This window comes from Manis pentadactyla, chromosome 9 (genome assembly GCF_030020395.1).
Source record: "Manis pentadactyla isolate mManPen7 chromosome 9, mManPen7.hap1, whole genome shotgun sequence".
Taxonomy (NCBI): Eukaryota; Metazoa; Chordata; class Mammalia; order Pholidota; family Manidae; genus Manis; species Manis pentadactyla.
Genome location: NC_080027.1, coordinates 47,650,957 through 47,664,834, shown reverse-complemented (window position 1 = coordinate 47,664,834; position 13,878 = coordinate 47,650,957). Strand labels below are relative to the sequence as shown.

At 43.0% G+C, this 13,878-nt stretch overlaps 1 protein-coding gene across 4 annotated transcripts in view; it reads right to left on the bottom strand.

The window, feature by feature from the left end:
* Window positions 1-13,878, bottom strand: part of SYT9 (synaptotagmin 9) — a 206,492-nt gene that overhangs the window by 144,021 nt on the left and 48,593 nt on the right. For all 4 annotated transcript variants that reach the window (XR_005025668.2, XM_036889624.2, XM_036889612.2 and 1 more), the window contains exons 2-3: window positions 10,163-10,514; window positions 1,023-1,569 (exon numbers count right to left, since the gene is read on the bottom strand). Coding sequence is in view for 3 of the 4 variants with exons in the window: in XM_036889624.2 (XP_036745519.2) it covers window positions 1,023-1,569; window positions 10,163-10,514 (899 nt within the window). In the remaining variant the exon portion in view is untranslated. The remainder of the gene's footprint in view (window positions 1-1,022; window positions 1,570-10,162; window positions 10,515-13,878) is intronic.

The window sequence follows — 13,878 nt, the reverse complement described above, 5'->3', positions numbered from 1 at the left end:
TTGGGGACAGTGGGTGGAGAAGAAGGGGATTAAGGGGCACCATAATTCTCAATCACAATATAGGTAGGTCACTGGGATGGTAGTACAGTATAGATAATACAATTAATGACTCTATAACATCTTACTACATTGATGGACGGTGACTGCAATGGAGGGAGTGAGGTCTTGATAATATGGGTGAATGTTGAACCACTGTGTTTTGTATGTGAAACCATCAGAAGACTGTGTATCAATGATACCTTAATAAAAAAAAATCAGAGCTACTTAAGAAGGTGCAGTTTCCTTTCTATTTCAGGAGTGTCAATATACCTCCACAGGACAGTGAAAAGGATGTAGATGGAGTAAAAATATAACCACTGTAATCTCGTGTTTAAAATGTAAACATGGATACAGCATTACCACATAGCATTCTGCCCTATCTCCTGAGCTCTAAATTAGATTGACCTTCTATAGATTAGTTTTGCCAATATCTGCAGATCCTTTCAGACTAAACACCATATAACTTTGATTCTGTATTTAAAAATATAGTGCCAACTCGTCTCAACCATTCTCACTTCTGGGATTAAAGTTGAAGATGTGATCATGGGAAATGCAGCTGAGCTGACCTGAGATCATGGTCAAGGGCTTATGCCCTCAGAGAGTCAGACCATCGTCTCTTGGTGCAGATTACAGGTAATAGGACATGAGGATCCATTTAGTGCAAGCATCCTAAGAAAGGTATAAAGAAAATGTGGTAAGGAGAGCAGATAACATCTACTATCTATTAGGGAATAGCTGAGAGTTACAAAGTAGAAAAGAGAATGCTATTCTTTAATAATGGTTTCATGAATAATTCTTGGAAGCATCAGGAGAAAACTTTTGAAAGTATCTTTTCTGGAAAGACAAAAGGAGGCTCTGAAACAATAGTTACATGTACACTGACCTGAATTTTATACTTTACCCCCAAATTAAAATAAGGTGTAAGCAGTCTGTTTTCATGCTAACAAAGAAGCCTCCCCCAAATGAAGAAATGCTGTACTCACATTGGTGACATATTCGATATCCTTCCAAAGGATGCACTCCCTGGGGAAATCAGCCAAGTCTAAGAAGTGCTCCACTACCACTTGGCCAATTAAGTCATGGCGAGAGAACCTGTCAAAGTCATACACAGAGAAGTGAAGCTTCCGTGCAGCAAGGTCATTGTATGAAACTGGAAACAAAAACACTTCATCAAACACAGGGTTCAGGGTCTTTCTGTGAACTTTAGTCTGGTGTTTTGTTTTCCGATCAGGAAGCAAATAGATCTTGACGTAAGGATCTGAAGTCCCAGAAAAGTCCTTGGCGGGCAAATTGACAGCTTTGTGAATCTTCACTATGAGCTGCTCTAAGTCACAGTCATATTTTAAAATGAAGTTCAGTTTCCCACAGGCTTTGCTGTTACCCCTTTTCCCATCATCATTATCCAATGACTTCTGCTTATATAACTCTGGCTTAATTCGACCAATTCCAGTCAACTGTTCCTGTTTTTGAAGCTGCTGGATATTGAAGTCCGGGTTTGACAGGTTGAGCTGTCTTCGGAGTGAATTATGCCTTGAGTGAAGAGCAAAAGGGAACAAAGTTATAACCTCATTAGCTGTGGGTCTTTCAGAAACGTGTGCCTGGGATGTAGGTGGACTGTTTCACAGTGTTAAAAGCTTAGATTTGTGGGCTTTTCTTTTTTTGGCCTAAATTCAAAATGCTCATCAATGTGAGTAAGCTGCTCCCCAAGGGTTGAAGTTCAAAACTGAGGTTTGGTATCAGGAAATGAACTTTATGAACCTGTGACCTTGGAGCTTTACAGGCTTAATGCACTTTCTAAACTAATATACATAAAAGAAGCTTATTCAGCTGCTGGAATGTAAACATTTGCACAAACGGGTTTTAAGATAAAAGTATTTATATATATATATATATATATAAAACACTTCATCCTGAAATTGAAATAGTTAACTATGTGTTGTTTCAAGAAGAATGAATCTTTCTCTAAATAACACGAATTTCCTGTCATTGCCCCACTTTTTAAGTCCCAGAAAAGTTCTTGGTGGGAAAACTGTAAAGGATGTAAATTTTCATTGATTCAAATCAAAGAATTTCATCACAAGAACACCATTTTTGCTCTTGTGAGAACATATGTAACAGGCTATGTCTGATTGCAGTGGATTGTTCTGGCCCTGACACTTAGTGACAGGTGTAAGTATGCTTCTGTTATACCACATGGATGATCAGCATTGGGAGGAACGGTCTTATTTCTGTAATAAACACAAAGGGTGTACAAATTAAAGGTAGGCTACTAGGAGTGTGTATAGGGATTCAATTCCAGAAGGTAGGATGCTGATATTTGCAAATTAAATATTTGCTAATTAAATATTTGCTAACAGAATCTGCTCTGTACCACACAAGCTTTATCAGTTTGGGTTATAAGTTTCTCTGAAATTCTCTTTGAAATCTGCTTTGTCTCTGTGGGTCCTCATAGATTGAGAGAAACAGTCATGAGATACAAGGTTGCTTTTAAGGTTATTTTTGTTTTCAGCTCAGAGTTCAGAGAGCCATTATATTGTATTTTCTGCAGTCTCTCAGTAACCTTAATTATAACAGTCTCTCTCCACTAGAAGGTGAAAGGGAACATCCGGGCTGTAGCTGAGGGATTGGTCAGTAGTTGGAGGGGCAGAGTAAACATTTGAATTTGTCTTCTTTTCCTTTCTTAGGTCTGCTCTATGAAATGAAGATGTAAAACTGGGATTAACAGATCCCAAGACATATTTGATATTATTCTCCCTTATCACATAGATGTGGTTATGCAGAACATTCCTCTTCATACTAAAATACACTCCTGCTCACTAATCACCCACATGGCACAACAGCAGCACAGACACACAGTTGACACGTACACTTGTCACAGCCAACAGTCTGCCATTCTAACCCAGACACATACAAAAACTGTGTGGTCTGAAAGTTTCTGTTGTGAAATTTTCATATAGAGAAATACAGAGTCTTAAGTTTTCTCTGTACCTTGTAATTTTCAGGGGGATGCTGTCACATACCTAAAACTTCTCTCTGTGCTAATAGTCAGGCCACTCCCTTGTCCAGATGCTAGAGCAGAGCCGTCATCTCACTCTGTTGGGATCTCCGGGAACAAGGTCTGGCAGGGGGCAGCAGTAACCGACCCTATGCCGAAGCCACAAACAGCTAGGACCAGCTCTGGCTTCTGCTATGGACTTTTCTTTCCAAACTGGATTCAAACAAGGACCACAGTGGGGTCTGGAGTCAGTTCCCACCTATGATGGGCCATCTGGGAGCTGTCTGATTAGTGATGCTGTTTCAGTACTGAGAGTGCTCCCTCAGGCCCACTGGGACCGGCGGTGTGGGAAACACACAGTCCGGTGTCTACACCAGCCCCTGCCCCTGCCACTCTGTTGCCACTTGGCTCCCAGGGTGGTTGCTGAGAAGATTCTCTATGCATAACAGCTTACCCCTGAGGTTCTTTAGTACTGCATTGAGATTCATCACAGCAACATTTTCTCTTAACTTCAATCTGTAGGACTAGGCCTGCCATGTAAATTTTAACTTTAATTTAAAATACATGAATTTGGCTGTTTGGCAATGGAACATATTCTGTTCTACCTGTACATTTTCTTAGGCATGAAACCTAAAAAGAAATAAGTCCTCTGTTCTTTACTCTTCCTAATCACAAGGGATTGCCAGGAGGTAGAAGGGGTGGTTATAGGAGGGCACTGAAAGATCTGAACTCTGAAGACCAAAACAAGATCCCATTCCTTTAGAACCCAGTTGCACGGAACATCTCTATTCAAAACCCCAACAGAGCCAAAGATTCTTTTTAAAAATCAAGCACAGATATGAATACTATTATCTACCCAAACATTTTACATGACTGGTTTCATTTCCCAACACTCCACCCCCACACTCCATTCAGAACCACACTTACTATTGGAAAAAGAGTTGAATCCAACTGTCAGGTAATGGCAGATAGCAGACTGCAACAGGCCATGACAGTTCTCACTCCCTTGGGCTTCCTTTCAATAGCTTTCATTCTTTTCAAGACAGAGAGATTCCTGGACTTGGGGAGCAGTAGACTAGAGAAGCTCAGAGCAGCCAGGGACCCAGGGTAACACATCACCTCCCTGCTTAACCTTTGCAGCTCTCTTGGCTACAAAATGAGAAAGTAGAGCAGGGAGGATCTGCTTGAAGGAGATATGAAGGAGAAGATGAGGTAGGGGAAATGGAAAACCAGTATTCCATAGCTCTCATGGGCTACTCACATGGACACAGGAAGAAAAGCAAACCCTGAGCAAGAGAAAGGAGTGATGTGGAACAGAAGGTTGTGTCTGGCTCCTGCCACCCCTGATGACATGGCTCTAAAATGGCCAGTGGAGTCCAGTAAATTATAGTTTGACCAGGAGAAGGGTCTAGAGTTTTAATGCCACTGAGTGGCCCTGGGCGAGTGTGCAAGGGGGCGATCTGTATGTGAAGCAGATAGTCCCCTGAGAAGGTCTGGGGAGTCCTAAATTTGAGTGGTCTCAGGACTTATTGTACACAATGAATTGAAGGGAAGAAAGGGCTCGAAGAGCTGGCAGTGATAAGGAAGCTGGGAGGTTGTGTCCTCTGTAAAGGAGTCACAGCCTCACACCGTCTGAGAGAAATGGGCCGCTGGTGTTGGGACTCGGGGCTCCCTCCGCCTCCTGTTCCCCCTTAGTGTGGGCAGGAGCCGCTTCCCTGTCCTGGAAGAAAGAGCAAAGAGAACTCGAAGACTGGCCTTGGCTTTTCTAGACCTGAGCTGCATGATGGGTGGCTGGACCTGGAGAAAGTCGAATTTCAAAGGTGATTAACAAAATCTGTAAAGCAGACTTTCCACAGCAAACTCAAAAACAGAACCAGAGAGGGAGAAAAAAGGCCTCTGGCTTGGGAAACTGTCATGGAGATGGTAGTTGAGCTGAGCCTGTCAACCTGACTTGGCCTCATACTTATCAGCCTCCAAGCTGATGTTCTCGACCTCAGTGCGGAAACTTGCTATTTCCATGCTCCCAGCTCTCCAGCCCAGGATCTGCAGCTCTTCTGCCCCGCAGCTTTCTCCTCACTTTTCCCACATCTTCCAGCCAGACTGTGTAAGGACCAGCACTCAGAATCTATGTAACACTTTGGTTTTATAAAAATTCCATTACCATACTGCCAACTCCCTATCAGACCTGTTAAGGCCCTTATGTGATATTGACACAATCTGCTTCTCTCAGCTATTAGCCGCCACTCGGCCCTGATTGTTGACAACGCTTTGGGGTACAATGAGGGGAAAGAAAATCAAACTGTGATTTCAGAACCATCATGGATTTCTTTACTAGGTTTAAGTCAAGACAGGGAAAACAGGAGAGATGGGACTTTGATTTTTTCTTGGAAAGTCCCCTGGTGATGGAGAGAAAAGAGTCAGGTTGTTCTGAACTGCAGGAAAATCTCAGCCGGGAACAGATGCAGTTCACTGACTACAGAGCAGGAGGAATGGGGATCTGAGGCTTTCTTGGCCTAGGATTCAGAGGCTCCCAGAGTGAGGGAGGTAACGAAGATGTAACGGCATCAGGCCTTGGTCAGTGGAGCTGCGAGGTCAAGTGCAGTTGGATCCACTGAAGCAAGCCTGTTTCCTCCCACCCGCTCCCAAATTAAACAGGTTTGAAACCTTGGTGTCATCTTCAAATATTTTAAGAGGAGCCTATGTCCACCAACACTTTCTGTAAAGCAGCTCACATCCCATGCCTCTTTCTGTTCCCTGATTCCAACTGAGTTCAAGCCCTCAGTGTTACAGGCCTGCACTGGCCCTTATATCCAGTCTTCATCCCATCCCATGCATTTTATACATTCTTGCCAGATTAATCTTCTAAAGGACAATTTGAGCACTCCGATGTGTGTGATCAGGGCTCTTCTTGTCTATTTCCCCAACTAGACTATGGACCTTTGGAGGCCGGGGCTATATCTTTTCTTTACCAGCACATAAGATAGAATGCTGTACATAGCAGATGCTCAATACATGTGTCTAGATAAATATATGGATGCCATGGACATAATAATTTTCAATAATTAAATCTCAATAGGGAAAATACATCTAGTTTCAGAGTCTCATCAAAGTTGAGAGAGGTCTATGCAACTTCTATTCTAAAGCTGTCAGTAAAATCTGAAGAAATAAATTTAAAAATTCAAAAAATTATGTTTTAAATGTTCACGTCTAACCAATGCTTTCAACATGCAAAACAGGTAGCTTAATAGAACTGTGCTACTCATAGAGTAATTACAACATTGAATCCTAGTGTACCACTTACTAGAGTTGTGCCCAGTAATGGGACCCAAATTTAAAGTGCAACGATTGTCTGCATCTTTTAATTGTCAGTGAATATCTGTGACTCTATGAATTGCTTAGTTCAGAGATAAGGTCAAAAATCTAATGTAAGGTTCTTAATGAATGTGAAACCTGGGATAAATTCCACCAGCCTCATATCAGAATAGGCTCTACTTAGTTTATACTTTTGGCCCTTTGCCATTCTTGTCAGTAGAATGCAAGAAAAGTGGCCTGATATTGATGAATTTTTCTGTTAGGCATTCATGGAAAAAGTCTGCCATATGCCAGGACCTGCACTAGGGGTTAGATAAATAGGGAGAAACAAAGCAGATGTGGTCTTTAAACTCACAGAACTCACAGTCCCAAGGGGGTATAGGCAATAAGCAAACAAATATAACCATTTAGTTAGAAATAGAGTTCAATCCTGTGAAGAAGGGAAAGCAAGTCAACATGTGAGAGAGTTAGAGTGGGAGGGAGTGGAGCAGAGAGCACAGAGTTCAGATAAGGTGGACAGGGAGGCCGTTCTGAGGCCGCGATGTGTTAGCTGGAGCACTAAGCCTGCAAAGGAACTGGGTGTGGAAAAGAAAAAGGAAAAGCACTTCAGGCTGAGGGAACAGCATGTGTGAAGGCCTCAAGGCAGGAAAGGGCCAGGGATACGAAAGGAACTGAGAGGCTAATTAGCTGGCCTGTGATGACCTTTCTCCAGTAAAGTCTTCCACTGAATCCATATTCTCGGGGGTTTTGCCACATGGTGGTGGCTAATGCTGAGAGAAGAAGATTGTGCCAATATCACATAAGGGCCTTAACAGGCCTGATAAGGAGTTGGCAGTACGGTAATTGAAATTTTTATAAAACCAAAGTGTTACCCAGGAAATTTGAGAAGTCTTAAAAAAATACATTGGATTTTCATCTTGGGATGTGAATCAGGGAATCAATTAGATGGCCTGTCAAGGTTTCTTATGTTTTGAGGATCCAGGGATTTTCATATATCTGGTATAGAGACCTTTAAAGTGTTCTGATATGGCAAAATTCTGAAAAAATCCACATTCCCAGGACATCAGGTCATTATACAAAAGTGATTTCAGCCAAATAGAAGAAAAAAATAACAGGAATTCTGGAGGGTTCTAACAGTGACTGAGCTAACTAGATACAGAAGGCTCATGCTTTATCTTAGAAGAACAGAAAGTCATCCTGACTAGAAACATTCATAGAAGATGAAGCAAAGCTCATCTGTAGGGGATTCCGAAAGACCTTGATGGGAGCCTCAGCTCTCCAAGATGAGGAGGCCAGGGGACGGAGAGGTTTCCGATGCAAATGGTGTGGGCCATTCGCAGCAGCCTGTTAACTGGGAGTCTGAGCCTCTGTGCTCTGGGCCCAGGAGGTATCCTAGAAGCCTTGGGAGAAGCCATAAAGGCTACAGGAGGGAAGCCGTAGGACAGTGACCACAGTGAGAAAGTGAGGGACACAATGAGAAAGAAAGGAGAAGAAATAATAACACACAGAGTAGGTTCTTCAGAGCCCTCTCAGCAAAGAGTGCCTCCCTCTGACACAAATATGCTATCAAAAATGCCATTTAAAAAATAATGTTAAAAATATGTTGGAGCATGAGGGAAATTTCATTAATTTTTCCCATTTTGTCAGTAAAACAGATTATATGTGTGTGTGTAATATAACACAACCCCTAAAGAATTAGAAGGCCATACACCACTCCTATTATGCTAAGACTATGAGTCAAATATATGCATTTCCAGACATAACCCATAGAACTAGGTTACTGGTAATTTAAATAAGAATGTTTTAAATACATAATGATGCAAATTATCAGTATTAGGTCAAAGACAGCTAGAAAAAGTCAGGTTTTCTTATGTTAGTTCAGATATTACTACACTTGATTATGGTCATCAGAAAAGATAATTATATGACTCCAAAACTAAAATAAATCCCAGTGCAAAATCACTTTTACAGGGATAACTCCTTTACTCTCCCTTTTTTATTTCTTCTCCTCCTATTTTATCTCCTTCTATTCTATCAATACCACGAGTGGCAAAAAGATATCTATAATTTTTATTTTTACATGAAATATGTTTCTTGATATATAGATTACTTACACATTTTTCTAGAATAAATACTGTGATAATTATAGTGATATGATTGCTATCAATTCATTAGAATTATGGCAGAAACCTCAGATCCACAGTCTAATAAAAACACAGTACTCTATATTGACAGAGACCAGATCAGAAAAATTAACATGTGCAGTAAAACTAAATAGACAATTTCAACAGAGACTACACCTGAAATATTCGTTATTGAGGAACCGAGAAGATTTTATTATGGGTCTGCACTATGGACAAACTCCATGGCAGCATCAAACAGCTCCAGTTACATTTCAGTCTTAAATCTAAAGAGAAATCCCAGTGATAAAATCTGAGAATTTCATCTAAATCAAATGGCAAACATCTATTTCCTCACAGAGGAATATTTTAGGTTTAGCTCTTTAATGCAGAATTGGAAATGATGCTAAAATAGGTTTTTGCAAAAATTAAATTATAAACTGTCATATTCCATCCCACTTAATGTGAGTGAGCAGAGCTTCCAGGATAAACTTAACATAAAAAAGGGTAAAATCATGTCTGTATCTAGAGAACAAAAAGAGCAGATTAAAAAAAAATACCCCCAAACTGTGCTTGTACTTTCAATATAACAGCACATACTATTTCTCTGGCTTATGTTCAAGCAAATATTTTCATTTTAAAGAAAGCTGCTTCCAAAGTCTCTTTTCCTGAAATTTCTTATTGAAAGTGAATTTATATATCCAGTAATTCAGAATTGGCTGTTTAACCTCAAAGCCACCTTTATGCAACATCTGAGTCTTGAGAGGGGTCGGCCTCGGAGACGACAACGACGACAATGGTGGTGGCAGTGATGCTGAGAGTGACCTGGCAGCTCACGTTTTGGAGCTCTGACGAAGTGCAGGCCTGTGCAAGGCACATAATGCACAGTTCATTCTTAAAACCACCTAGATGTAGGGGCCATCATGATTTCTCTTTTACAAGAGGAAATGGAAACACAGGGAGGCTAAGTGACATGTCCAATGTCATACATGAAGTACAGCTAGTTCTCTGACCCCAGAGCCCTCACTTTTTAGCACTGCACTCTATTTTCTTTACTATTTAAAACACAAAGCATCCAGCCCATGGAACGAGAAGGACCCTAGGCCTGGATACTCCATAGGTTTTACAAAGGCTGGAGATGGACAAAGACCTCCAGCAATTTTGTGGACTCTGAAAAGAGCCTGTGTGTGACAGCTAGGTGTGGGACAGCTGAGGCACAGGAAATAGACTCCATAGCACTCGGAGGACAGCATGGAAGAGTGGAAGAGTAAGAGCTCAGGCTCTGGTGGTGGTTGAATCAAGGTTCAGACCCTGCCTGGAGTGCATGCCAATATATGACTTGACTTGATATCCTTGACGTAAGTTTATTCTGTAAAATGAAAATGACAACTTTTTCATCTCACACAAAGTTGTGAGCTATAATAAAATAATGCATATTAAGTTCTTAGAGAATACTTAACATGATAAATCTTACCCATGTTAATTATTAATATTATGGACTAAGTAGAGACTAAGCAGAGTTCAGGAACCTCACGGGAGCACAGGAAGCACCAAGTTTTCCCGTATCCATGCCTCTGATACTGAATGGACAGGTGTAAGGTTACAGGCTCCTTGGCTAATCAACGCCATTGTTGCCAAGAGAGGGGAACAGGGTGGTCCTTGCCTTGCATTTAAAAAGAAAGGGTGTGTTACTGACCGAGCTGATGAGGTTGGCTCTGTGACTTGGCGCTGTACACGGATGCCATGGGCATAGTTCTCCTGATCCTCTGCCTGGGCAGAGAGGGGAATGTCAGGGGAGGTGTGGCTGAACTTCATGGAGGCGTCAGGACAGGGGGTGGGAGGGTCTAGGATGTCCTCGCTGTTCTCCTGCTCATTGGTCTCTGTGTCCGTGTGGTTAAGATGCTCCTGGTTGTTGTCTTTGCCACCAGAAAGCAGCCCTCGTTCTCGCCACGGAACCCAGCAGAGTTTCCAGGACACGAAGAGAGACACACCAAAGAGGGCGAGGCCACAGGCAGTGACCACAAGGGTCAGCAGGCTCACTGAGATATCTGCAAAGAAGCAAAGATCAGCAGTCAGCGTGGTTGCTCCTCCCACACGCATCCCTCCGCAGTGCAGGCAGAATGACTCTCTAGTCCATTCATCCCCCAGGCACCCATGAAGAAATCCAGGCTGGGGACACTGCTGGGCCACCTGGATCAGAGGCAGGGACAGTGAGGACTAGGCACCAGCACAGAGGAGGTTAACAGGTCCTCTGCTTAGAAACAATAAATAGCCTGCTAGCAAGGCAGGAATTCTGGGGGACTAGGAATGCCCTGCAAGTCAACTGAGACGCCCTCCATGGCGGTATAAACACTGATGTTTTGTGAGCAAGGCAGTTTCAACTGGCTTAAAAATTACTCTGTTATCTCAAAGAGCTGTATAATATGATATGGGACTTGTTTAAGCAACAATTTTTAAAACAAGAGAAACTAGAGTGCTTCCTTCCTATTTCTGATATTAACTCTTAAAGGTCTAAGCAAAATGAAGCTCAAGTCCTCTGAAGCTTCAAGACTACCTACTACCCAGTGGCCAGACACCTGGGACCCAGGGCTGACTAGCTGGGGTTTCCCCACTAGCAGGTCCTGAGACAAGTATTCAAGGGCATGTGGTCTACTTAGAAGGTGAAGAAAACACAGGTAAAGAAGGAGGGAAGTGATCCAGAGAAGGCAGGCAGCAAAGGGGCTTTATCAAGCCAGTTACCACAGTGGGGGGCTGGGGGTTAAGCCTGCTGGGAAGGCTCCACACATCTCAGCGTCACCCCACCCAAGGGGTGAGGACTGGGGCTATTTATAACACCAACTCTCTTCAGTCACAGATTTGAAGGTGACTCTCAAGGGACATTTCAAAACAGAGGAATAGGGGACAAAGTCAGCTTCAATGACCAGAAAGGGCCCACATTCAAACAAATGCAGGGCTGGGCTTCGGAGGCCAGCAGGCATGTGCTGAGGTGGAGCGGGTGAGGGGATACAGCAGGGCAACAGCAGCATGTGCTACGTGACCTCAGCTAGAGTCCAGGGCAACACAGCATCCAATGGCTGTGCTCTGAATTCTCAGGACAAAACCCTACCCCCTTCTGCCCACCCTACAATAGAGCCAGGGAGGCTGAGGCACCAACCTGAACTACTCCTGGCACTGTGAACCCTAGGTAGTGGTGACCACAAACCCCTCACTTTAAAGGATGCTCCCAGCTGCCTTACGGGGCTCTCCATGGCACTCAGGAGCCCCAAGGATTCTCCCCAGGTTTGGCTTTTCCTGTGTATCATTAGTATTTTCATCGCTTTGGCCAAACCGTTCTGCAAGTCCACTACATGCCAGGTACTGTGCTGGATTTTGGCAATACAATGGCGAACATGGCGGACACGTCTCATTGCACATTCCACAGACAGACCTTTATAGCTTCATATTTGTGTGAAGGAGAAAAGTAAGAATTACTCATTTAATATTCACAATTTCAATTATCCACAGCATGCCAACAATTCATAACATGAGACAATTTGTATTTCTGCTCCTGAGGCATGCACATGAACCCCTCTACGAAGAGGGAGTCTACTAAGTCAAGCTGACTGTCTACCATCCATGTGCTTTTTGAGGTGACTCTGAAGGTACTTGGTCATTCTTTTTAAATGAAAAACAGTTTCTTCATGAATAACTGCTCTTGAGAGAAAGCCAACTGCCAGGGCTGGTGATGGATCTAATGTATCTCCTCTCTGCCTCCCAATCAATCTCTGCCCTTGTGGTGAAATAATATATCTCTGAAAACACTGAGGCTCCAGTTTCAGCATGGATAACGGCTCAAAGCTTTGCCTCTCCTCCAGTTCCCACTGAAATGGGATAAGCAAACTGCAGAACAGTAGACCACAAGGATGGGTTCCACTAATCCATCAGGAAACCAGCAATGCAGAATTTCTGGAATTGTTTTAAAAGAAAAGCCAAAAGTGTTACTGAACACTTAACAAATAAATAGAAGGAAATTAAGGGAACAATAAAAATAAAGAATCCCAGGTGCAGAGCAACAAGGGCAGAGATGGGTGATGAAGGCAGAGTCAATGGGGCAAAGTAAAGCACACTAGGAATCACACCTCACAGAGCCCGACATGAGGGAGTGGAGGGCATGGTTCAGCCACAGGTTCTACTTGGTTCAGACAGCTCACACCGTAGAGGGAAAAATTTGTTGGTGTAAACTTCTAGGGCAGGTGGTAGTGCTGGGGGAGCAGGGAAAGAGGAGACCCTGTCCCAGTTAATCAGGTGCCAAACACCAACCCCCAACCCCACCAATAAAACCGAAAAACAAAACAGGCTCCACACCACAGTGAAATAAATCCTTAGTAGGTTTTGTAATCCAAACAAAGGCAAAACTCCATCATATCATCCCACCAATCACTTCAGCACTGTCCTGACACAGAAACTGCTAGGAGGCCACCAGCAGAGGCTGGAGATGGGGCACACTGGGAGGCAGTAGGGTTTGGGAGTATGATGTGATCATTACATTATTATTTACCAAATACTCCTTCTCCTCTGCAAAACGCCCCCTCCAACAGAGGCACATAAACTCCAACCCCCTGACTTACTCTAGTCAATAAAATATGAGTAGGTATGGCCCATGCTACCTCGGACAAGAGGACTCTTGCACTCCCACCTCCTACATGAGAAGAAGAAGTCTTAAATAAAGCCTGATCTTTCAAACTGGGTGCCAGAATGGGAAGACTTGTGGCATAGGCCCAAAGTCCAGAAGGTGGAGCCAACTCAGACCTGACTCACAGATTGGGGCAGAGCTGCAACTGATTCCCAAACCCATGAGCAAAACCTAAATAGTTGATGTTTTAAGTAAAAATCTAAGATATTGAAGGTATTTGTTACCATGACAAAAAAGTTGACTAACATACATGACCATATATTCATTGTACAAAGGTGGGGTCCTTTCAAGAGGGAAAAGGGGTGATATTAACAATCACATGGGACAAGACTTCACCCAGTAATGTCCAGGGTAATCTAGGACATATGGTCACTCTGGTCTTAAGAATCCCACCTGAGTTCTGAACTTACCGTCTTAGTACAATACGGCTTCTCAGGTTTAACTTGGCGTAGATAACATGCTAAATAAGTTAAATTAAAGCATAGGCCCACTTTTGCTAATAACCACAGTACCCTAACCCAGCTCAAGAACAACTGCAGCTTGTTGGTTGATTCTGCAGCTTGTTGGTTGATTCCCAGCTCACGCACCCAAAAAACAGCTTGCTTACAAGTTCAGTCATGGGGGATTCATGAGAGCGGGGATCTTGTCTGTCTCAGCACTGACTCGTAAGCATCTAAAAAGGTGCCTGGCATATAGCAGGCATTCAGTAAATGTCTGATGAAGCCCAGCTGAGGAATGCT